The sequence below is a fragment of the Gallus gallus genome, chromosome 3 (assembly GCF_016699485.2).
Source record: "Gallus gallus isolate bGalGal1 chromosome 3, bGalGal1.mat.broiler.GRCg7b, whole genome shotgun sequence".
NCBI classification, from domain to species: Eukaryota; Metazoa; Chordata; class Aves; order Galliformes; family Phasianidae; genus Gallus; species Gallus gallus.
Window position 1 is genome coordinate 40009877 of NC_052534.1, and position 25745 is coordinate 40035621.

At 41.6% G+C, this 25745-nt stretch overlaps 1 protein-coding gene across 1 annotated transcript in view; it reads right to left on the reverse strand.

Moving 5' to 3' along the window:
- The window catches only part of PGBD5 (piggyBac transposable element derived 5), a 64959-nt gene that overhangs the window by 17123 nt on the left and 22091 nt on the right, over nt 1-25745 (reverse strand). The window contains exons 2-3 of the mRNA XM_015284385.4: nt 17563-17990; nt 9630-9764 (exon numbers count right to left, since the gene is read on the reverse strand). Of these exons, the coding sequence (XP_015139871.3) occupies nt 9630-9764; nt 17563-17990 (563 nt within the window). The remainder of the gene's footprint in view (nt 1-9629; nt 9765-17562; nt 17991-25745) is intronic.

Sequence of the window (25745 nt, forward strand, 5' to 3'; positions counted from 1 at the left end):
GGAATGAGAAGGAGCAGGCCCTATATTCAGCCATTCAAACAATGCTGTAACTCCAAGCTACTTTCAGATGTTTTATTTTCTGAAAAAGCTGTCCAGGTACATCTTTGTGACTTTGGCTCTGAAACATTCATAGAATCACAGAATCACAGACTGGCTTGGGTTGGAAGGGACCCCAAGGACCATCCAGTTCCAAACCTCGGCCACAGGCAGGGCCAACAACCTCCCTATCTGGTACTAGATGAGGCTGCCCAGGGGCCCATTCAACCTGGCCATGAACACCCCCAGGGGTGGGGCATCCACAGCCTATCTGGGCAGCCTGTTCCAGCACCTCACCACTCTCTCTGTGAAGAACTTCCCCCTGAAATCTTTTAGGAATTCCAGAAAATTTCAGGAATTTCAGCATCTCTCTGAAACCGAAACTTCCTCAGCATTCATGTGCAGGGAAAAGGAATTGTGCCTTGTTTGTTGGAGCGCTGTATCCAAAATGAGTGTTTGCTAAACTTGCTTGAGAACTCAGCCATCCAGAATACACAGTGTTGTTTTCCTGCATATTTATCTTACCAACATACTCCTTCATAAAATAAACTTCTTTACAATGCTCAGAGAATAAAAATGCTTGCATGTTTGCAGTAATGCTCTCTGTAATTTTTTATCATCTCAATGATCTTAGAGAGGAATGAAATTGGTATTCCAGACATACTAATGTAATATTCCCTAGCTATTCATTCATCATGAAACAGACCCCGGAGGAGTGTGTTATGTATGAAACCTCTGAGAAACGATACATGATCTGTGTTTTGAAGTAAACGATGTGCTAAAGAACAGAGCTGGTGCCAGGACAAACACACACTAATTCCAAAAGTGTAAAGCATATCTTAAAAGAAAGTCTTAACAACACATTATTTATATATGAATAAGTATATATAAACTCTCTTTTGATAAGAATAGTTCTTAGATGAGGACACAGGCAGAAATGTTCATAGATTCTCTGACCATCCTCCGTTCACTTCTGAAAGCTGTCAAATTTGTGCTTTCCTCAATGCTAAGCTTAGGACTAGTTAATTACAATCAGTTATTTAGATTATTAAATAGAACTCAAGAGAGCAGCTGAACAGTGGAACACACACAAGGGGCAGATTGTTCCAAATTTACAGGAAAGGTTGTGCATGATTATTGGCATCAAAATTAGGATTAGGTTAGTAGTGTGCCAGCAGAGAGACCACACAAATAGCCCTTAAAAATCTACAGACAAGGAGGTGAAAAGGACACAGAAATGTTGCCAACAGACTAGTTCTGACCTTGGGTTAGCAGCTGAGCTGAAAACAAAGCAGGCATCTCTAAGCCTAGGAAAATGCCCTGCACTTTCCCTGCCCTACTGCACTAAGTCCAAACCACCCAAGAGACTCTGCAACTCCATGCTTACATTGTGTTCTCTGCAGAGGCTCATGTCAAGGAATGAGACAGTCTGCTGGCACTGGTGGGTGCCCTAACTGGTCCCTCACTACAGGCTGGTTTGGGTCTGCAAGCAGCTTTTCTGAAGAGCATGCCCCCACTCACTATTTTCATACCTGGATGATACATATTCCGTATGTTCTGTTAGCAGAGTTAACATCTGGCATCCTCCCTTTGCACTCCCCTCTGTCTTGAGGGTCCTTATAACGGTCTCATGGTGATTCTCTTTCCCTTTCACTCTGTTTACCACCCAGTGTCCTTTTCCCAAACATTCACATTTACTGCTGAACATTCCCTCCCCCTCCAATGTTAAAATACATACTCCTTTTTTTCTCCTTGGTCACTTCCTTGCATACACAAGCACAGCCTTTGTTCCAGGCACAATTTTTCTTGTTTTGGAGAATCATCATTCAAAGCTTTGCTGTGTTCAGCTCTACTAGGAGGATGGGTGACGGCAGCATAATGTTGGAAGGCATTAAGGCTGCTGTGAAACTGTGGCTGGGTACAGACACCTGGCAAAAGCATAGCTTCAAATATCCTTCCAAGTATCTAGGTTTCCATATGGCCTTTATTTTTCTTCTTCTCATCTTCCCATGCAGCTTATTTCATTCTACCTTAAATCATAAAGACCCTCATCACTGAAGCCCACAGCATTCCCCTCACCTTCTGTAATTAATTACTTGTGTTATTTAACAGTTAGCAGTCTGCAGACAAAGCACAGAATTGCCAGAAATTGACCGCAAGACCTTCACTGGCACAGTCAGAAGCTGCCCCAAAAATGTTTGTTAAACCATTCACCAGAGCTGCTGGTTTGCCTTGGGACAGCATCAGAGCTTTGTGCCCTCTCGATGTGCTTTAACAGGAAAGCATCGTCAGAAGTACAGGCTCGACAACTGCTGCTGGACAACAGATGGAGATGTTGGCAGTAACACCTTCTGCTTCTGCAGGTGACAGTGAAAGCAATATTTCTCAAACGTTTGCAGAGATCACATTTACTGTGTAGCTCTTTCTAGTTGATAGTGATCCATTCAGTCTACAACAGCAAATGGGATAATTTCTACAGATGTAACATCATTTATTTTAAGGACAAATACAGGCTGAAGTTCTTTATCCTGCAGTGATAGAACAGAAAAGGAGCTTTCTCTAGCCATCCTTCAGTTCTCCTTATTGGAAGTTACACTTTAAGTTCTGCCATCATTTTATCTAGGGTAGCCCTGCTGCACGAGATACTTCTTAATCCAACATGCCTTAATCCCATGTGCACAATAGCAGCTCTGCCTTCTCACACTCATTAACTAATCCTTCAAAATCTCCTCTCTTCTGCCTTTAGTCTCCATGCACCATCCTGATAGTCCTAAAAGCCTGACAATAAGAACAGACTTTCACAGCCACTGGCTCATTTTCCCATCCACTACAACTTCTTCTGGATCACAGAGGCAAAAATAGGTATCACTTAATATACTTCAATGACAGAGTGACAGGGTATTGATTTAGACTGTGCTTACAAAACAAGAAAAACACTGCAAACTGTTTTGGAAAATCCATTTATCTACACAAAGGCAGACAGAGAAGACATCACATTTCTGAGCCGGAGATTCCACGTGTAGTCAGATAAGAGGCAAATCTATCCCCTGCCATTCAGAAACAAAATGTTTGGCTACAGAAGAAGGTTGCTACAAAAATCACTACCAGAGAATGGAAGGTCTCAGAGCAGACATCCATGCTACAAGCCATCAAGGCTTTCCTTGCTTTTTGTTGGCAGTTTACTCTGTGGAAAAGTCATGTGGAAGGTTCATAAGGTCTTGTTAGAAACGAGGTAAAAACCTATCAGTTAGAGACAAAATCTTACAAGGTGTACACTTGAAAGTGCCCTAGAAACTAAAATATTAGGTATTATGTTAATATTCATAGCTCAGATAGCAGATTGAAAGCACTTGTGAATAGCACATCCCAAATACTTCGCATTCATATATAACTAAAGCACCTCAGCATACAATTCTCAAATGAAAAAGGTGACATTTGGAAGAAAAGGGGGGTGAATAGTAATAAGCAGGAGGAAGATTTTGAAGGCTACGTTATCTAATAAAGGATAGACAGTAAACAATGACAAAACAGAAGCCAAGTTTACAGATAACACTTATAAATGCAAGAGAACGAATGGTACTGTTATAATTGTTGGATCCTGAATTGCTATTGAAAAGATAACTTCATTTTTCTGTAGTTTTTCCCAGCCAAATACTCACTTGCACTGCTCTATAGATCCTGCTTCACTCTGTTTTCCCCTCTTATCCTAAACCCTATCTCTAGCTGTTACTGTTTTTATCACTGCTGGGAGATCCTCCCCTCCAATCCCACCACAAACTCTCTGCAGCAGCCCATGTTCTCCCCTTCTTTAATGCCCTCTTACCACCAGCTCTTAGGTCTAGTTCTTCCTCAGCAGCTGTTGATTGCTGATGTACTTACGGTGCTCTTACTGACACTGGATCTTTCCAATGGTTTTAACCTCTTCTCAGTCTCTTCCTACTTTTCCAAAGGCTATTTCAGATACAGCTTTCAAGGGACATGAAGCTGTTCCCAGATAGCTTTTGGGGCTGCCTAAAAATCTCTTTCCTTGGCCCCCTCTTCCTCTGCCTCCTATTTTGAATGACTTCAATCTGCATCGACATGCAGATCCAGCTAACAACTCTGTGGACTGCCAAATCTGTATTTGTTTTGCCTATGTACATTCATCAAAGTTTCTAACAAGATCTTGGTGATACTGCAGAGAGATGCTGGTAAAGTTGATACTGAAGGTCCAATATGGTTAAAAATAAAGCTTAGTTTTCCTCCCTGACATCCTTCCTCCAAGTACTTTGTCCTTCCACTGAGAACACCACAGTATTCATCTGTATGGTGAATGTACAATCTGTGGATTGCCAAATGTAGATGTCTCTCTGTATCTTCTCCCAGGCCAGCCACATTTAACACAGATTCATTATCCATAACATGTCTACGATAAATCCTTTCCCATTCTTTCAAATACCTAAGAACTGGTGGGCTCTCATCTCAACTACCACAGTCATCCTTCTTTCCCTTGGTCTGACTCACGTGCATCTTGAGTTCCAGGCAACGTACCTGGTTAATCACAGAATGGCTTGGGTTGGAAGGGACCTCAAGGATCACCAAGTTCCAATCCCCTGCCAAAGGCGGAGTTGCCAGCCACTAGATCAAGTACTAGATCAGATAGCCCAGGGGTGCATCCAGCCTAGCCTAATAACCCTTTGCTCTGATCATTTCAGCATTCTGCCAGCTGCCTCTTGTTTACGCATCAAATAGAAGAGGGCCTGCAAGCCCCATAGCTTTTATCTGCCTTTCTCAGGCACACTTGTAGTGAGTGAGAACAGCCACAGAAAGGGGACTACAGCACTGATCTGCGAGTTCTGAACAGCATCATTAAATCCCCATGCACTACAGACTGGAACTAAATAATAACATTCCCTCCCATCTGAAAACTGACACTGAGACCATGGGCCAACTCTGGGAGGGATCTTTGCATTAAGTCACATTTAAATGTTTGTTTTTCCCATTCATAGGACAAGAAAATAAGAAAGAAAGACAGTAAGCTTTTGAACTCTAGAGAAATAAATGGGGCTGCCCCACCACACATCTGCAAAACTACCTTCCTGCATAACACTGGAGTAAGAGAATTAGAGACTTTTAATTGAGCTCTGAGATTCTCAGATGCTGACAACACAAAATCACATGCATTAAAAAGACAGAGCCTGGTGGGAGCCAAAGGGAGAAAGCAGATAGGATTTTCCAGCCAAGAGTGACTGGCAAATGAAGGCGCTCAGATTTCTTGGGATTCCCTCCCAGACAAAACCTGACCTTGAGAACCTATTCAAAGCAGCCACTGCATCTGTGCACTTCAGATGCAACTATTTCAGCGACAGAGAAATTATCAGGGTGCTGTTTAAAGAAACTCCTTGGCTCAAGCTAATCTCTAAACAGAACTTAAATAGGCTGAAACACCAACATTTCTGAGCAGCTTTGCTAAACAAATGCACAGATGGCTAATGCTCCCACAGTTCTGACCTTGAGAACCACATTAATCCCAGGCATATTTTTCTCTTTGCTCTTCCCTTTCTAAAGGAAATGGGTAAAAACAGTTATAGCCGTACAGACTGAATTCACTTACGTGACGTGTTGCAAAATCATAAATTGTTTGGGGGCACCTTCTCAAGTTTCCCTGAAGTCTGGGAGTTCTTACTCTGTGAAATCAGCAGGGCTATGGAATACTCAAGCTAACTGTACCCACCCTATTTGGCATCAGGAATGAACTATAGCATTTATTGCAAAACTGTGATACTTCCATTGTTTTCATCTTTTTTGCTGCAACTGAACGATGCAATAAAGACATGCAGTAAAGAAATAAAGACATGCTGAAGCAGAAAAAGCAGAAAAAGGCAACAGATGTGGCACTGCAGCCTGAGTTGGGAGAGCTGAGGTTTATTCCCAGCCCTGCCACTGGTCTGTGGAGTGCCTTCAGGCAGCACAATGCAGCTCTTCAGGAAGTTGTTGCTTACCTCTCAAGCAGGGGCCACCCCAATCTGGTGTGCACTCATTAAATACTGCAATGTGGGAAGGCCTGAGCCACAGAGATGCACACAGGTCTTTTTCTGAATCTGTTCTGACTCATCCCTTCTTTAGGATGAGCAGAGGAAGGTGGAAACTTCAGTTCAGTCCCACTACAAGACTCTGAAGAGCTTCATAAATCTGACAGAGACGCTTCACAGCGATATTAGTGAAAATGAAATGCATTACTTCTGGGACTTTTTGCCAGCAAATAGAACCAAGTACAGAACCTGTAAAGTTGAGGCAGAATGGAATGTGGGAAAGGAAGATTGCCCAGAATAGCCTCAGAGAACAAATTTCATCATAAGGAACAAGAAACATATACACATCCAAAAAGTCATCCCTTGTCACCTTTTCTCTTAATTTCATAGTTTTCTAAAGCAAATAATTAGGTTGATGAGCTAATTCCATTACCACCTATCATAGAGATTAATATTACCCAACCAACCCTTTGCAGTGCTCTCTACTGTCTATATACTGCCTTCATTTTGTTGATTGATGATGCTTTAGGCTGAGGACTGCCTTTTCAGTTGTCCTTCTGCCATGGGCCTGTGCTACTGGAATAGGCTTTATCAGAATACTTTATCCTGCCTGGCTCTATGGTGTTCTCTGAAAGGCACCAGCTGTTAATGCTTACTTCTCCATCTACAAGACCAGGAAATACTTGCTTGTTCCTTATGTGCTACACATAAGCAGGAATTGCATATTTGGGAAAATTTATTCTCAGAAAGAGTGGTGGGACACTGGAACAGGCTGCCCAGGGAGTGGAGTGGACTCTAACTGCTCAGGTGGAGTCACCTTTCCTGGAGGTGCTCAAAAAACTGGTGGATGTGGCACTGAGGGACATGGTTAGTGCACACGGTGGGGATAGGTTGACAGTTGGACTTAATCTTAGTGGTCTTTTCCAACCTTAATGATTCTATGATTCTAGGACAGAGAAAACATGACGTGTCAGCACAAAGTATCTAACCCTGAATATTTGGGAACTCTCATCAATTTTTTATAAGCTCTATTACTATATATATAAAAAAGAGAGATCTACTCATCATATTTATGCATGTCTTTTACAAACAAGTGTTCCAGACTTCTTGAGAGAAGAAGAAAATCTGACACATTTACAGCTTTGATTTAAACACTTACTCAGCAAATACTCTAAAAAGGAAACAATCCTTAGCTACTGCAGGCATTTAAATTGGAATTGAAATATTAAAATATTAGTTTGAAAGGTATCTTAGTAGTATGTAGGGAAAGAAAATGAGTTGATCGTTCAATATATATGCTTGTATTTGGATCTACCTGTGTTGTCCTGAAAAACATAACAGAAGTGCTACTGCGACTAAGAGTAGCAATCTCAAGAGAGAATGAGTAGCTTAAGTATATGTCATTCTTCAAAGCACTAATACCATTTTTATATTAAGGAAAACAAACTAACCCTTTACACAATAGGAAAATCAGATAGCTGGGAAAACTAGATTTACTTAAATGGAGATTTTTATCATCAGACTTATCACTTAGGTTTAGAAGACCATGGCCAGGAGTGGTAACTTTTGAGATTGCTTCCATCCCCAAGAAACAGTCATACATTGTTCCGCTCCCTCTTCTGCCAGGGCTGCCTCAACTTTTCATAGCTATGCATTTTTCAGACTTTTGAAACTGAGTTAGCTTGATTTATAATGTGTTCAGAGTTATATTTTATCCCAAATAACATGACCCCTGATGTCACTTTGCAGAAAGGATGAGGAGAGAACTTCATCCAGAGTGTTAAAAAAATTCTACATATTTCCAAGTAGGTGTAAATTCTTTGACACCAGACAAGTGACAAACCAGTCAGTCCTTAACCACTGAATTATCTTCTTGATTAGATCAATTCTCTCAATATTTTAAACAAATAAAAAGCTCTTTTTAACACAGCAATTAATCCAACCACCAAACAAGCGCTTTAGATGCGTTATGATCCTTCGTAATAGTGATATGTAACTGAACACACTATTTCAAGTGTACACTAGTTGAAGACCTTCCTCCTCCTCAGACTAGATATTTCCATCTTAGAAGGAATGTTCTTGTTCCTGTATATTCTTTCTCATACTTCTCTAAGGTCTCTCTCACCCAATCATTTTATCACAGTGGTAATCAGAGCCAAATCATGGAATGAAAATAGAAGGCTGTTAAGAAAATCCTGGACGTCATTTGGATGCAAGTGAAGCGTAAGTATCTATTTCATTAATGGAGCAAGAGGATTAGGGTGGTGCTGAGCATCTACTCTGTTCTAATGACATTCCATTAATTTGCTCTCTTAGAGGGCAAAAAGGGAGATACAACGTAATTACAGCTCAGCATGTGAAACCTCTGGCACATCTGAAGACTTACTTGTTCAGTGGTGACTGGCAGGAGAGATCAGCAAACTTTGTGCTCGCTGTTCAGCACTGCAGCCACCATTACACTTCAGAGTGCTAAGCTGTGTCTGGGACAGGTGGAGTTCACCTTGGAGATTAAGGACACTACCTCTGTAGAGCAAATGGCTTTCAAAAAGACTTGAGAGTGGAAATTTCCAAGGATGCTTCACAGCACAAATCTATTTTGTGTTGGACAAAACAACTGTTTTAAAACCTGGACAGAAGATGTATGATCCTCATTTTCCTCCTGCAGTGAAGAGCATTGATGGAAGTGCAACATCTGTTCCCAGATAGACTTCTCCTACATTGCTACTCAAACAGTTGTCAATGTGAATGTTCAACCATAGCAAATCCACAGGCTCTACAGCACTGACATGCATTCAAATCTGAGCAGTCTGTGTGCAAGTTCTACTGGCATCTCAGCATAGCTGCTCTGGGCATGCAGGACACCAGAAGCTCTTGGGAAAAAGAAATATTAGAAACTATCTGCCCCCTCACCTCTAGGTATCAAAATAAGTGGGTAAATTTTGATGAGTGCTCAAAAACACACCAGCAACTGAGGAATCTAAGAATTTGAGAAGTAGTCCCCAGTGCTTTGCAATACTGAATACAAATCCCTTACCACATATTCCACTGAAGCTCATATTTCATCTTGAGGTCATATGTGATTTAATTTCTTTGGTAGAGAAGTAGAGGTATAAAAAGAGAAGTAAAAGGAAACCCCGTTAATAAGTTTGTCACGGAAAAATGGACATCTTTATACCATCCTGACTTAGTCTATTGGGCTATCACAGACAGTATTATACTTTGAGAAAGCAGCTGGTCCATTAACAAGGACAAGAGTCACAGTACCTAGACCTTTCAATAAACTCAGGATGTACAAACAGACAGACCCTTTAGTTCTTTTTCAATTTAATTAGCTTAGGGCTGGCAGCCAGTCAGATCGTGTTACAGACAGGAACCCTCAATTAAATCGTCAAGCAATCAGAGCATCAGGAACGTGTCGTCACCCTCCTTGGGATCAAGTATCTGACAACATGCAGCTTTGCTGTACTCTGACTGTAGCCCATGGCATGGCTATGGATAAAAGCACCTGTTACCACTGATCTTGCAGTGCATTTGAGGGCCAGCTAGGAACCAAATCAAGACGTTTGAAGAGGTGAAACCCACCTGGCAGATGAAACCAGTGGATGAGCACTGTCGAACCCAGAGGCTGAATTTCCTCTTTTTCCTCTTGCGCAGCTCCCTCTCTGTGCATGTGGCAATGAAAACAGGATCCTCATCAATCAGGGGCTCATGTAGAACCTGCAATTAGACAGAGAAGAAGGTAAAAAAAGAAAACAGAAGAGTTCATGATTACTGAAAAGAAACAGTGCTTTAAAGTCTTCCAAGGAAATACAATATTTGCCTTATGCTTGTGTTCAACATTTCATACAAAGGAGCAAAACTACTTTTTTTCAGGGCTGCTACTCAACCGAAAAACAAAAACCAAAACTGGACAAGCACACTTCTGTGCGTGCATTTTGCATCCTCTCGCTCATAGCTGTTTTACTACATTTCTTGTCATTAATTCTGTACCAAAGTGATTAGGTTTTATGCTACAGTGCCCACCTACAGAAAAGCACTGTTACTTCCTTGCAGCTCAAGGGTAGCTACATATACATTCCTGACTATGCAGTATATGAATTGCCATGCAAGGCACTTCAGAGACATGCTCTGAAGCTGCTGAAAGGTCTCAGCTGAGGAAAGAGGGCTTCTTCTGACCAAACTCGGACTACTGCATCTAAATCTTAGCAAGGCACTGGAGGCTCCCCACCTAGTACTGTAGGGGAAAGCATCCCAGAAGAACATAATTCATATTATCTCAAAGACTTACGTAAAATAAGTCAGATACATAATGCTCATCTTTGTGTTATGCCCAAAGGAGCCCACTTCTTTCCAGTAACCATCTCCTCACAGATATAGGGCTTGGATACAAACATCCACAAGGCAGAGGCTGTCACCCTTAGACGGACCCTTTCCATATATGCACGTGTTACTTTTGCGCACATCTGCGTGCATCTGGTGGTGAAAATGAGCAGAATGCTGCAGTAAATCTGGGAATTAAATCTGTGTAGAAGTGGGAGGTAAGCAGTTAAGCACCGCTGATGAGCAGCTGCTGCCCTTCTGAATGCAAGATGCTAGCTGAACATCACTCTGGCAGCCCAAAATAGGCATCCAAGCTCCCTCTGCGCTGTGGTGGCACCCTTTCATTTATACTCCACTTCTTAACGGCTCATAAAACATTCACAGGACCATCTGAAATCACTCTTGTGAAATGTTCAAATTGTACACCAAAATGCAGATGCAAGCAAGGAGCATCACAGACAAAGATATTTGTTCTTAAAGCTGCAGCTTCCCCATTACCTCACTGGAGTAAAATCCCATTGTGCTCTCAAGATCCACAAGAAATACTGCTCTTCTTTCCTGAATGCCACGTGGGATGTTTCACACTTTCACCTCAAGGGATTCTGACAGCGTTTTGCAAATGTTATCCATGTCCTTATTTCTTTTGTTTGGCTTTTTGTCTCTTCTGAGCAGATAGGAGGACTGCATACATTGGGATGGGGTTGGATACACTGGTAGAAATTTGTCAGCTTCTGTAAAGCCCCTCTTACCTGCCAGGTGTGTGGTTCAACTGCTGCAATATCTCCTTCTGTAGGACGGCAAGCAGCAGAAAGAACAGGCTGCTTTAAGGGTCATTTGAAGACATTTTGCATCTTTTGACACGAGACTATCTCCCCTCTGTGCATGACAGCATCTGTTCTCCTCACAGCACTCTACTGCATTCTGTTTACACCCTTTGCCCTCTTTCTACCTTCCAATGCAGAGTAAGACCTGTCAGCCGTAAACATAGAAAGCAAACCTGAATTCTGAAAACATCTCCTCATGCTTCCCTTATCCAGTTCTATGCTCAGACCAGCCTTCCTCTAGCTCCCAGAGACTTCCCTCCTTTCTGCAACTCAACATTTTAAGTCATTCCCATTTCTCCAAAAGATGAAAGCTCTACAGAAGTTCCTACTGAATATGTGGGAGAAGGGAAAACAAATGGAAACAAGGTAGGGATTTGTTCTTGGTGAAACGTGAGAATATGGACAGCCAGTCCTGGAGCTTGCACTTCTTTCTTCATCCAGAGAGAGTGGAGAGACAAGTGTTGCCACCCCAGTGTGAAAACACTGCTTGAGTAGCTGTAAAGGACTTTGCATGCAGAGTGCTGTATGGGTCGTGCCTGCTGCTGGGACAGCTGATCCCCACTGCTCTTTCAAAGCAGTCAGTTCATTGCTTCTGGCACTGGAGTATCTTCCTTTTGAGAAAAGTTATTTCTGTTGCCCTTGATCAACCCTATTTATCTTCCCTGTTTATCTTCCCTTCTCCAACTCAAACCATGTTTTGCCATATCTCCACGCAAAGTAGTATTTCCCCCTTCCCTTTCCACATTCTTGCTGTCTCTGCAATGCCTGCTTTTCCAAAAGCAGGCTTAATGCCCCCATTACATATTCTTTCCTGTTTCTCATCTTCCTAGATAAAATCTACTTTCAGGCTTAATTGACTCCCACACACGTTCCTGGCAGCCCTTTCATCATCTTTGACTCACTCTCCAAGCTCTATCTTCTTCCTACTCTGACTTCTATTGATGCAAGATACCTTGTGGATTTCTCCACAGAAATTTCTCCCATTTTCTTCTCTCAAATCCCATTTTGTTAAGGAGCTTCTCATCTGGCTGTTTCACTCCCTCTCAGCTATCCATTGTTTTTTATTCTGTTTATAGCCATCTTCATCATTGCCAGGTCTTCTTGCTAAGATTTCACTCTTCATTTTCCCCTCCATAGGTATACGCACTCCAAATGTTGGAGTCCCATCTTAGCCTTGTCTCTCCAGTGATTTTACTCCATCTCACAAAATCTTTCTTTGCCGAACACAGCAGCTAGTCACTGCCCAGAGGGCGTCTTCCTTCTCCATTTTAGACGACCTCTAAAGTTCCTTCCCCTCTGCAATGCTGCTCACCACAGCCCAGATAGCCTGTAGTCAAAGAGCCACTAACTCTACCGTTGTCAGACTTGTTGGACTCTTACTGCCTTGGATATGTCCTTTATAGGTCATCTTCTCTTATCTCCGTAGACATCCCTACTACAGCCTTTCTCTTCAGTCTGTCCCCTGGAGGAACTGCCTCAGCTTGTCTTGTCTCTGGCTTTTGGTAGGTACCATCCAGCTGTGAACAGTCCCCTGGGGAACTGCACCTGTATATACAGATTCAGCCATTGATTCTGCATCAGTACCCTGCATTTCTGCTTCTTTGCTCTAGAGCTCCTCCCCTCTAAACTAAATTCTCTGCTAGCATCTGACATCTCTGCTTGGATATCTGTCAGTTCTGGTTTTGTTATGCTAGACTTGAGATCATCTCCTTCCCCTTAAGATAACCCCCTGCTATCTCCTTTTTTAGTCTTAGCAGCCACCCCCCTTCTCCTGCAGTAGCTGGCCTGTGCATGTCAATGCCAGTCTTTACCTCCAGCCCCTCTCATGATGCTCTGAGTTAGGCAATACCTCCATTTTTTTCCATGCTTTCTTAGTAAAAGTTCTGCAGTACATAGTTTTTTCAACCCACTCGCTCCATACAAGGTCAGAGCCATCCTGCAACAGTTTGGCCTCAACATAAGGCAATCCTGCTCTAATCATTCCTGCTGGGAAGCCATTCTGCTAGGCCATCACACTAGGCAGTCTCTCTTTGTATTTCTCTCTAATGGCTCTCTTTCTCCAGTATTACAGAAAGACTCATTCATTTTCCAACTCCTGTTCAACCTTTCTGTATTTTACTGATCTTCTTTGCCATTGTTTAAAGGTTAACTTCCACCTCCAATGGAGTCATGATTTCAAGCTCTTCTCAAGATCTTCTGCCTGTTTGCTCAGTCTTCAATTGACTTTCTTAAAAAAAGTAAATAAAAATCACTTCTTAAAGCACTCCACTGCCAGGAGGTCATTTAAAAATAGCTGCAAAGCTTCATCAATTTCTGCTATCAAACTCTCCCTAAATTCTGGCTTCACCAGAGCATCAACTGGCCAAGATCTATATCAGAAGTTTACCTTGCTATTTAATATTCTAATTGTTACTTTGCCTGTTCTTGTCTTGCTCCATGTCTTGGCTGACATCATCTGAACACTTAGGATCTCTGTGGTATGCACACAGAACCCCTAAAAAAGAGCAGTCCTGGTCTACAGCCAGGATATTTACGCACAAAGGATCTTTTCTAAATCTAAATACTGAGACATGGACATGTCACTGCAGCCTTTCAGTACTTGAGGGGAGTTTACAAGCAGGAGAGGAACTGACTTTTTATACAGTCTGACAGTGATAAGACAAGGGGGAATGGCTTTTAACTAAAAGAGAGTAGATTTAGTTTGGATGTTAGGAAGAAAAATTTTTACTCAAGTTGGCGGTGAGGTGCTGGAACAGGTTTCTCAGAGAGGTTATGAATGCCCCTTCCCTGGGGGCATTCAAGGCAGAGTTTGATGAGGCCTTTAAGGTCCCTTCCAATCTAAGGCATTCTATGATTCTATGACTTGAGCAAAATCTTTTAATTCAGAAATACCAAGTACCAAACAACATTTAATCACGTGGACACAAAATAGCTACGATTTAATCAGCCTGTTTTAACTTCTTTATGTTTTCAGAGAAACTGCTGTCTAATGCTGTGAACTGCTTCGGAAGATCTACGATACCACCAAGAATGAAAATCAACAAGCCCCTTAGTAACTAGCCAAATTAGAGTGGCACTGCCTCTGGAGCATGAGGTTAGAGTTATGTCTGTTTTTGCCAGGGAGATCATTACTGCCTGGAGTAACGACTTTAGTTAGCTGCACAAATGTGCTTAACTGCTCCCAGCTGGTTTCACTGGGTGGATGCAGAAATGTCTGGTTCCAAGATGCCAAGGAGAGGGATAAGGAGTGTGCACAGAGTTGTGCTCCTGACCTCTCCCATGCCGGTCAGGAGACAGCAATCTCGTCTAGCCACATCCCGCTGACAAGCATATAAATACTCAGCAGGCACAGAAGGATATTTGAGCAGTGATGTTATTTTTCCAAGCTCCTCTGCTTTCTGGAATTCAGGCTGTACCCTTGGTAGGTGAGTACCCTTGAATTTGTTGCAGTATACTTCCTGAGCTCACTCAGGGCATCTTCTCTGTTCTCAGGCTTTCACTTGCAGGTAATAGCCTAGCTACAAAGCTGCAAGGACCCAAGCAGCAAGGAGATGGTACCAGTTCCAGGAATCTAACCCCTAACTTCATCTCTTGTTGTTCAGGTACAGGCAGCAGTGATTTATACATGAATTGTCAGGGAGGGATAGGATGCACAGGTTATTCCCATCATTCTTATACAATCTAGTCAGAACACTTTCTTTTATTTCCAAAATTGATGCTTGCACTGCTGATACACAATTAAAATGTTCTGGACTTTCAGTGCATTTGTAGGCTAGAAAGTAATTATTTCCTTCTGTTTGCTCCGTATATTTAGCAAAGTAATTATAACTCACTAGATGTTTTTCTTTGTTTTGGTATATTGGCATAGATATTTCTCTTCTCTCAGTTTCTTTTCATAAAAAGCTCAATGTCATTTTTGCATGCACATTTTTTGGAGGGTTGCATGTAAGAAATGTAAGAACCCAACTAAATGTTTTCTGAGATAGAAACCTCATTTTAAGAGTCTTTTCTAGCTCTCCAAAATGAGAAGATCGAAGCTACAGAAGAAATAACAACGAAGGCAGATGCCATACTGCCTGCCTGGCACCAAGACTGCTGACGATGTCCACAGGAGTGTGTTAAGCATGGCATCCTCCCAGTCCACACTGCTAGCAGAAGAAAGTCAGTAAAAAGACTACCCAGAAGCCCAAACAGCCTCAGTGCATTCAACAGCATGGAGCCCAAGTCATTCCTCTGCTTGATGATACTTAGATAACACTAGCCTAAAGCTTGAGCACTGATTGCAGCCCTGGCACAAACCATCTGGATACCAATAGTCTCATGTTTAAAACCCTTAAGCTACAGATGCATTTTGAACTTGGGATTCCATGTATTACTGACTACAGAAATCTGGGCAGTTCTTGTCAAAATGCTTTCAGAGACAGCACATCCAAAAGCCCATCTGCATGGCCCTTCCCCTTGCGTCTTCCCTTTGTTTTTGTGAAACTGAGTTATTTCTAACCTCAGTGGGTCTGTCATTCTGGGATTGATGGTTACTGCTGTCTGCTTATCTGTACTCCGGATCTAATTTCCAGGGCCTTTACTGCAGTTTTGAGCAGATGGGGTCTGCATCTCTTGAGACAAGGAGTGTGCAGCTCCTCCTGATGACACCCCAGAGGGCACCAGGAACAAGGCTCCTTCTGGAAGGAGGCCTGGAACATCCCCCAGTAGGCTACTGAAGCTACACCAGACTATTTTTAACAACAAATTCAAAACCTTTTTCTTTCTCTGAGTTATTTTTGAAGCAGTATTTCAGTGCTTTTTGTTCCGCTCAATACCACCGACACATGCTGCATAGAAATCACTGACGTAAACACTGAAAAGGGGGCACAGGAGTGGAAGGAAGGGAACAGAATTGGACTATTGCTTTTTCCTCCTTTTTTTTTTTCTTCTTTTCTTAGAGTAGCATCTCCTTACCAAGCCTAATACAAGCACATATTTTGCTTGTGGAAATTTAGAGGTTTTATCACTGCAAATGGGACTCATCAATTCAGTTCACAAACCTTGTTTGGGAGAGGGGAAGGGACAAAGTATATACATGCAAATCAAATTTTATCCTTTAATGGATTTGCACTCTCACCATGTCCCACAGCACCATTATAAGCATTTACAATTAGACACTGTGATCACATTTCTGAACCCTTTATCTTATGCCCATTTAAGTTAGTGCCCATAAGGATTAGATTTCATATCTTAATGAGAGTTTCATCCCAACAATGCCATGTCTCTAACTGCCTGTTTTGTCTTAATGGAAATGCACCTTGCGAGCATGGCTTAGCAAAACCACTTCTGCTTCCCTTCTCTACATTTATTGCTTTTCAGGCAGTTGAGTTGTCCTGGATTATAGAGATACGATTTTTATTTTCTGTAAAATAGAAAAAAAAAAAAGCCTTTGATTACTCCCTGGTCACTCCTAATCATATTTTTAGGCATACGTCCATTGATATGATCTATGTTTCCATTTTTTTTATGCTGTGGACAAAAGCCCAATGTTTCAACATGAAAATGGGAAGAAGATGCACCTAACAACATTTCCCAATGACTATGTGAAATCAGTGTATATTCTGAAAATAGAGATCTCATTGAGAAGCTATTTCAAACAGACACATATTTCACTTTACTCCATTTTCTTTCCAAACGTTTAAATGTGACCATAGCAGCAGCTCCAAAAGGAGATTATTGTGGCAGAACAAAGTTTAAACAAGCAAATGATAAACATTAAGAAAATACTTTTCTGCACTTAAAAAAATCATTTTTCAACTATATGCTGCAGTCAGACAACTACTAGCTCCATAAGTTTCTATCTTTAGTTTCTTACACTGTTTGCCTGGTCTCCAGACCAGTCTCCCTCTGAAATGGCTTTCTGCTGTGCCCATACTAGTATCTAGAAATGAATATTCATTAGAGACCTGTTTACTTTATTTCTGGTAGTCTAGAAATATTTCCAGTTTACTGACATTTTGGTTGGAAACATACATGGCAATAAGTTCTTACACAGGAGCATCACCTATCATCAAAGAACAGGACCAGCACAAGGCACAGGCAGTGTCACTGAGGGCAGCTGACAACAGAAGTAAGCAAAGGCACCAACCCCCTGCTTATCTTCTCTTTACCCATTTGTGGGGAGATAGCTGTACTGCTGCTGCTTCCCAGGAGGGCCTGGACCATATGGCAAGCACCTACCAATGAGGTCAGGGCTGGTCATTCCTAGCAGTCCATAGAAGTGTGAATCCCTAGCTCTTTTCATAGGCAGCTGTGCTTTTCATTTTCAGACACAGCAACACAACTCAGAGAATGTAGGTTATGATCTTCACAAAGAGATTAACTCTTACCTGGGCTTGTGAAGGTCTAAAAGCAGAGTCAAAGCCATTCTGCAGAGAGTCCAGGAAAGGCTGGATTTTGTAGAGTCCATGCGTTGTCTGGCTCGAGCGGAAGGCCACAATGTGGAAGTATTTCAGGATCTTCTCAAACCGTGATTGTGTCATGATAAGTGCAATGCTCTTGTTGCTATAGAAGCCGCTACTCCATATGCTGAGAACAGACTCACAGTGGTGGATGCTGGTCGATATCATATAACCTAGGAAAGCCTTCATTTCTGTCAAGGTGACGTCAATCCAGGTATCATCACTACCAAACCTCTCCTGGTACTTCTTGGCATACATGTTGGTTTGTACCACCATGTTCTTTAGTACGTTGTCAGGGACAAAGAGTTGAAAAAAGTCCATGGCACTGGCAGTCAAGGGCATTTTTCGTGTTGGACCTAGGACAAAAGCAGGAAGGGAAGGCAAGCTCACAAGGCACGTTCAACCAACATCAGCAATTTAAAGCAGGACAAACCTGAGTGCTTGGTAGGAATTACCATATAGTGATGTGAATTAACTCCCTATCCGCAGTTGTAATGGAAATGCAAGAGCTCAGCCATGACTACTTCAGGTCAATATGCTAGTTTGGATACCACGAGAAAATGAATTTGCATAGATACAACTCTGATAGTTGAAGCGATGGCTATTCAGACAGGACACTTGGAAAACAAGGCCAAAGTGATGGCATACCAGCTAATTCCTTTAGAAGCACATCCACTGACAGCTCTCAGGAATCTTCATCCCTATAATCTTTGTCTTTCTCTACGTGGCTGGTTTCACCATCCCATGTCACGTAGAATACTTTTAAGCATTACAGTGCACATCCTGGGTCATCTTTCTCACATAATGCAATAAGCTTTGCAGTTCCATAAGGTAATTACTCTGGCTTTTAAATGATCTTGCACTTTTGCTGCAAGTTTCAAGTATTTATTCTATTCCTTAAGTAGTGGGGGTGGGAAGGAGGCAGTAAGGGTTGGCAGCCCTGTAGCAGTGTAATGAGGTTATCCAGTCAGACACTAGATTACATCAAGCCGAATTAGGAACATCAAGCTTGCAACACCAGGGATGCAGGCACCAATCCTTACAGCCCTCTCTCCTCTAATCCCTTCCATAAGTTAATTAAGCTCAATTTTAAAAGTAGTGTTTTTCATGCCCCATGTTGGCAGTGCTTGAGTCACCAGGTAAGGGCTATAAGGATAGGGACACTTCCTGTTCTCTTAAGAAAGCCGTGCAACTGCCAAACACACAAAATCAATGCACCTGAGAGGGGCAGGACGGGCAAACCTAAGCACAGGGCAATGTTAAGAGCAGCTCTACATCCCTGTGCAAAAGATAGATGGGGGTTATGACCATGACATTAAGAGCTGGATTCAGTAAATACTATGCCTTCGTTTAACTGACAGGCTTAGGACTGCCTGAACAGTGCTCTTCCTGATCAAAAAGCAGAAAGCACACAGTTCTACTGTGTGCTTAAGAAGTTCTACTTAATACAAAAGTGTCTTCCTTGTGCTGCATGGCTCCTTGGGTCTCAGCATCAACTGAATCCAGAGCAAGCAGTTTGCCATTCTGTCCTCTGGAGCTTCAAAGATTCACTAGTGTTGGCTAGGTCGCGTTCTTCTGTACACCTGTATCTCAGCTCACATTCTTAGTTACAGCAACAACTATGGGTTATAGAAATATTGCATGGAACAGTATTGCATAGGAACCACACAAACTATGTGGTTGAACTTGCTCTCAAAAGCTAGATAACTCCTTCATGTTTGGCTACAGGCTGGTGAAATCAAGCTACTAGAAGTAGAGCAGAAATGGCTCCAAAACATCAAAAAAAACCAACCAAACAAACAAACAAACAAAACTTCAGGTTGAAGGGAATGAAAATAAAGGCAAAGAAAAAAACCCAAAAACACAACAAAGTGGATTTTTTTTCAAGTACAGTGAGGAAAGAAACATATATTTAAAGATTTCTTTCCAATTTTAATTTGCAAGATAGGAAACTCAAAATGAAATACTTCAGCTGAAAGCACAAGACTAAAAGAGCTCCCCGCAAATCATGGTATAGTAAGAATAGAGCAGAAAATTTCAGCTCATATGATAAAAAGTTTTCATTATCAACTGGAAACTGTGGGGATAGGATAAATATACTTGTTTAACCTTAACTGCTACTGCAATAGTAAAGTATATTATATAAAGAGTTCTTTTCTTTTGATCAGGAAATTTATATTCTGCTAGCACACACTAGACTGTTATAGTTGACATAAAACGCTCTACAAATGATTGTGCATGAATGACTTATAGTACATCACTTCCTCCTTCCCCAAAACTTAATCAAGTTTTGACGTTCTATAAGAGATATAGCTTTCTGATAACTAAACGATGCACTGTGCATTCCTAGTTATATACAAAGCCTTGAGTAGCTGTTTGAATTCACCTCCAGTGCCCATACAACCCTTCCAGATAGTACGTGAAGGTAGCTTTTAAGTTCTTGCCTTTAGAAGCAGAAGGTGGGATTGGGTGGTAACATTTCAAATCTTGCCTACAGCAACCAAAATGCATTCATAAAGCATTAGGACTTATGAAGTGAAATATGCTGGTCTTGAGGCAGGTGCATACGGACAATGGGTCTGTGCTGGACCCCATTTTTAGGAAGTCAATCACAGTCAGAAGTACAAAAAAAAGTAACTATGTACACTATTAAATCTTCAGAAGTTGCACAAGTTTACCTTGAAAAGTGATTATGGAAAATTGCCAGGTAGACTGGATAGGATGCTTTATTTCTTACCCAGCAGATCTGCTCCACCTGCACACATCTCCTATCTGCTCTCCTAGAAATAAATGTGCAAGACTGGTAACCTGTTTGCCTCACAGAACCCACACAGCTCTAGAAGCAAGCTGAATCACTTTCTGACTCAGTTGTCAACCTAATTGTTGACTAAATATAATTCTGAAAGCCACTGTATAATTTTATTGTCTTTTAAGAAAGTCTTTATTGGCCAAGTGAGAACATTTGATTCATAATTGACTGATATGTAATAAAGCAAGAGTGACACTGAGTTTCTGTAGGGAGAAAACTGAATTTTTAACATGAATTGGGTTTTGCATAGCTAATGACTACTTTAAAATAAATTATTTAAATATGATCCTCTATCTAAGTTCACAAATATATCCCACATACAGAGCAAACTGCGTAAGAAACCTAAATATTGCATTTGAACTTTTTAAGCACTTCTACACTGACTTAGAATCATAGAACGGTTTGGGTTGGAAGGGACCCTTAAGATCATCTAGGTCCAAACCCCTGCTATAGGCAGGGACACTTCAATGGCAATTACTCAGAAAACACTGATAGAAAACAATCTCGAAGATGTATATATACACTGTTTACCTTATCTATCTGTTTTATTCAGACAAATAAAATAGTGGCTTTGACAAGTCTTCCTTCTCTTTTAATGAATGAGACTTCAATACATTAAAACAAAAAATCCACACTAATTTTCAGAAATTCAGAATGAATATAGGATTATGGCCATATACCAAATTAAGATTTCTCTCTGTTCTCTTCCTTTAAGTTGCTGTATGAAGAATATATTTGCATCTTTTTTTCTTTCTTTCTTTCTTTTTTCCTTTAAAAATCAATCAAGATTTCCAATACTACACAGAGCACAGAAGTGCTCTTGAGTTTCCAAACATGCTACATGACCCAGTGGTCTGAGTATATCCAGGTGGGATCATCACTAGCACACAGGGCTTGCTTTATGTCACATTTTGCAGAACAGTGAAAATAACACAATCTACCACTGTTACAATACAATGTGTAAATGCACTTTCCCCCTTCCTTCTCACCTTGACTACCAGGAAAAACTGGCACATGCAATCAGCAGCAGTCACCTTGCAAGTCATCACAGTCACGCGATCCAATTTTGACCAGATTGGTTCAATTTTCTGTTTTGCACTCAGAAGTAACATCACTGCCAAAGCCAACCAGCAGGGAAATCACTATTTAAATCATCAGAACAGACTCCAAGTAAATGGAGATGCTGAGCAGGGAACGCCATTTGTGATACAGCCTGGAGGCTCAACTGGAGTGGAGACTGGAGCGCTGTCTCAACTGTGCAGTGCAGAGCCTTCCAGCTCAGCTCAGGGCATGTCACAGCAGCCTGGCTCGTCTGCATGCCCAACTTCTCAGCAAACACACACATTGCAGGAAGAAGTCAGACATACTGAGGATAAAAATTTGAAGCATCCAGGTAACCATCTTTCAAGGAGCCCCTCTAGTGTTTCTCTTGAATGGATCACTACCATTTGCATTTTTACCACTGCTTCAATCTCACCTGTGTTTCTTGCCTTCCTTATTGAGGAGCACTTTGGAAAAAAACCACCAACTTCCAGTGAATTAACTGCTTGTTCTTTATTTGCCTGGCCAGGTTCGCAACATTGAGGTACTTCAGTGCACATTTTTAATAGGTTAATTTACGCTTTACCAGCAGTGTGCTGAGGTGGACAAGATCAACGGCATCCTAGCTTGTATCAGAAATAGTGCTGCCAGCAGGAGCAGGAACATGATTATTCCTTTGTGCTTGGCACTGGTGAGGCTGCACCTCAACTCAGTTTCAGGCCCCTCACTACAAGAAAAATGCTGAGGCCATGGAGAGTGTCCAGAGAAGGGCAACAAAGCTGTGAAGGATCTGGAGAGCAGGTCTTACAGGGATTGGTTGAGGGAACTGGGATTGTTCAGTCTGGAGAAGAGGAAGGCTCAGGGGAGATCTCATTGCTCTCAACGAAAAAGAAAAACAAAAAGATGTTGTGGCAAGGTGCGGGTTGGCCTTTTCTCCTGCATAACTAGCAATAGGACTAGAGGGAATGGGGAACAGCTTCAAGTTGCAAACAGAAGTTCAGTTTGGATATTAGGAACAACTTCTCCTCAGAAAGAGTGGTGAGGCCCTGGAATGGGCTCTCAGGGAAGTTGTTGAGTCACTGTCCCTGTCACTGAGGTTCATGATAAAACATCCCATTCCCTTGACAGACCCAAGTATGAGCATTAAGGTGAATTATATATAGGAATATATCTATGAAGAAAACATAACCAGAATCTGTTTCTGGCAATTGGGAAGTACTTTCTCTTCTGATATATGGTGCTGCTTTCAAAGAGCAAGGTTTGAAAACCCAATTAATTCCACCATCCTAAGTCCAAGTAAGAAAAGACTGTTTTGTATTCCTGGGAAGTTACCTTTCCAAAGGTACACAACAAGATTTTGGTCTTATTTAGGAAAAGTCAAAAAATGCTGATGGAGAATTTCTGTCAGAAAATAAACATTCATCAAAAAAATCACGATCTTTTCCTAACAAGGGTCAACTGATGAAATTTGACAGACAGTTTAAACAAATTTTTCAGCTTTCTCAAAGAGTACAGAGCAACACAAAGAAAAAAAAATATCTAAAAACAATGTCTTATTTTTTCCCAAAATAATTTTTTCAAAATTTCTGTTTCACACTGAGTTCCCTCACCTAAGCTTTGGAAGCACTGGAGCTTATCCAGCCTACTGGAAAATCAGTTTTTGTATTAGCTCTGTTCTTAATGGCCTGTAAGAAATGTGCATCAGACCATCTTCAAACCACAGCCAGTCTGACAGCCACATGACAAGCCTGTCAAGGAAGCTTGAAGTGAGTGCATATAACAATTCTCTTTTGCAGTTTATTCCAGATACTGCCGTCCTGCAGAAAGTGGGCAGCAAAGTATCCAGGTCTGTAATGCAGTACATTATGCTGCATGTATTTCATTCAGTTTATTAAAAAATAGCAACCAGATCCCCATTGACAACTCTACTTTGTCAAGCCAAAGGAGTCACCCTAATTTATAGCAGCTGCAGCTCTGGACAGTATTTTACAGGAAGTAGGATGTTTACATTTGTTATTTTGGTGGATTAATTTTACTTTCCTTTAGAAAAGCTCAGCACAGAATTCTGTCTAAACTAGCCAAACAATCTATGCTGTGGACTTGCTTGGAACTCAGAGACAGTTGATGAGGTTACAAAGAAAAAAACAGATTACTGGCTTTTTATATTAAAAATAAGAATTTGGAGAGAGTTCTTCTAAAGATGGGTCTCTTGTTTGACTCTCAGCAGCCCATGCTTCTATGTGAATTTTTACTAGACACTAACGTGCACTCTTGCCTAGCAACTCAGTTGCACACGCTTTTATCTTCATTTGTTTAATAGTTACATTTATTCCAAACTATTTAGTGTAGTATGATTTGACTGCACTTTCTCAAGATCCATGTGTAAGCACTGACCAATGCCTTCACACTGGTATGTAACGACCATAAGCACAACAACTGTGTCAAACAGCTTCAGTGAAAGGGCACTTCCTCATTCCTCATCAGTGTTAAAAAGATGGCTTTCTTCACAGCAGTAGAGCAATCCACACATTGTGTGCCAACATCTATCCACGAGGAGAATGTAGAGCTGGATCCAACATAGTCCAAGGACAAATGGAAGAGGACTGCTGTGTTCACCTACCACTGAGCAACCGTATATAGCTCCTTCATGCTGGCTCTGGTCAAGGGAGGCCAGCTTCAGTCCCTAGCTGCTCTAGCAGAAAGAACTAAAGTTGGACAAGTTAAATAAAGAAGTTACTCAACAAACCAAACAGTAAAATTTAAACTAAGTGGTAACATTCAACAAAGTATTTCCTACAGTTGAAGGTGTTTCCACACTACATACTGGATCCAGATTCCTACCTCACTTTCTTCCGCAGGATAGCAAGAACCCTGAGAGCCAAGTCTGGCATGTCAACCTAGTGTAGTTCCCTTGTTCCTATCCAGCACAAGATGGTCTCCTGCTCCTTGTGATGGTGCTGTGTGCCAGCTGGGAAGGCAGCCCAGGGCAGGCCCAGAACAATACCAGTGGGACAAGCCAAGGGTAAAGGATTTTGGCTGTAATTCAGCAGGTTACCACATGGGATCAGACACCACATAAAAACAGGTGAAGTTCTGGGCATCTTCAGTGGTCCAAGCAGCCAGATCTTGTGCCCTACCCACTGACTCTTCCATCAGCAGCATTGGTCAGAAAATAAGCACGTGTGAAATGCTGTGGCAGCCATCCATGAAGTGCAGCTTGTTGGGGATTTACACCACAGTGAAAAAAAATCCCCACATTTAATAGAAAGTATTTATTTGTTTACCATCTTTTAGAACCTTCAAGCTGCAGCAAGTGAATGAGAGACTAAAAAGCCCACTGCAGGCAGAGCTGACACTTTCAATTATATACTTCATTTCCACGGTGAGATCTTATAATCTACCAGCCAGCATTACCAGAACCCCACAGAACTTCCCAAACACTGGCACAAGGTTTTATAGCTAAAATCATTAAAAATAATATCAACAAAACCCCCTTAAATCAGCAGACACGTGCTGAAACAGTACCATACAGTGCCAGCTCACACAGTGCTTTGCTCATTATTCATTTGGCTGTGGGACTGAACAAACTTGTTTCTTTCTCAGGGAAATTCCCTCTTCAGCAGCTTCCCTTGCACTTGCAGTTTTCTTTTAATTCTATTAATATGTTTTACCACACTCAAACATCAGAGCAGATTGGCTGCTCCTGGCAGTCCAGCTGACATTTGAGCATACCTGGCAGGTTGGAGACAACCATTAACATGGTGGCTTCATTCATCATCTGCAATATGCGCTGTACACATCTGGCTGTAGGCACAGCTGTTAATATTTATCTGAGGTAACTTCACAAAGTAGCATGGATAGATTTATGTCAGTACAGCTTGCAGTGCTAGTGGAGTAATCCAGAGCTAAATCCAAGAAAGCTGTTTTGGGATAGCCCCATAGGAGGAACCTGAGCTAGGAATTCTTGCTGATGCAGTCTGCCTTCACATCCTTCTCTCCAGGGTTTCTGGTCAGTTCAAGTGCATGTCCACAAACACCATTCATTACCCACAAGCAATTTGCCCCTTTCCAGTAACTTCCAGCATTAGGAGTATCTGGTGTCAGAACCCTTCCTTTGTAAGGGGAGAGATTTTGTGTTTGAAGAAAGGAAAATAGCCCAGTATGTTTTCCATTAAAATCATCAAGATATTTAATCTATTTTCTGTAAGTAAAAGTCAATAAGCAAGTGACCCAGCTAATAAGATGCTGAAAGTCTTCATGT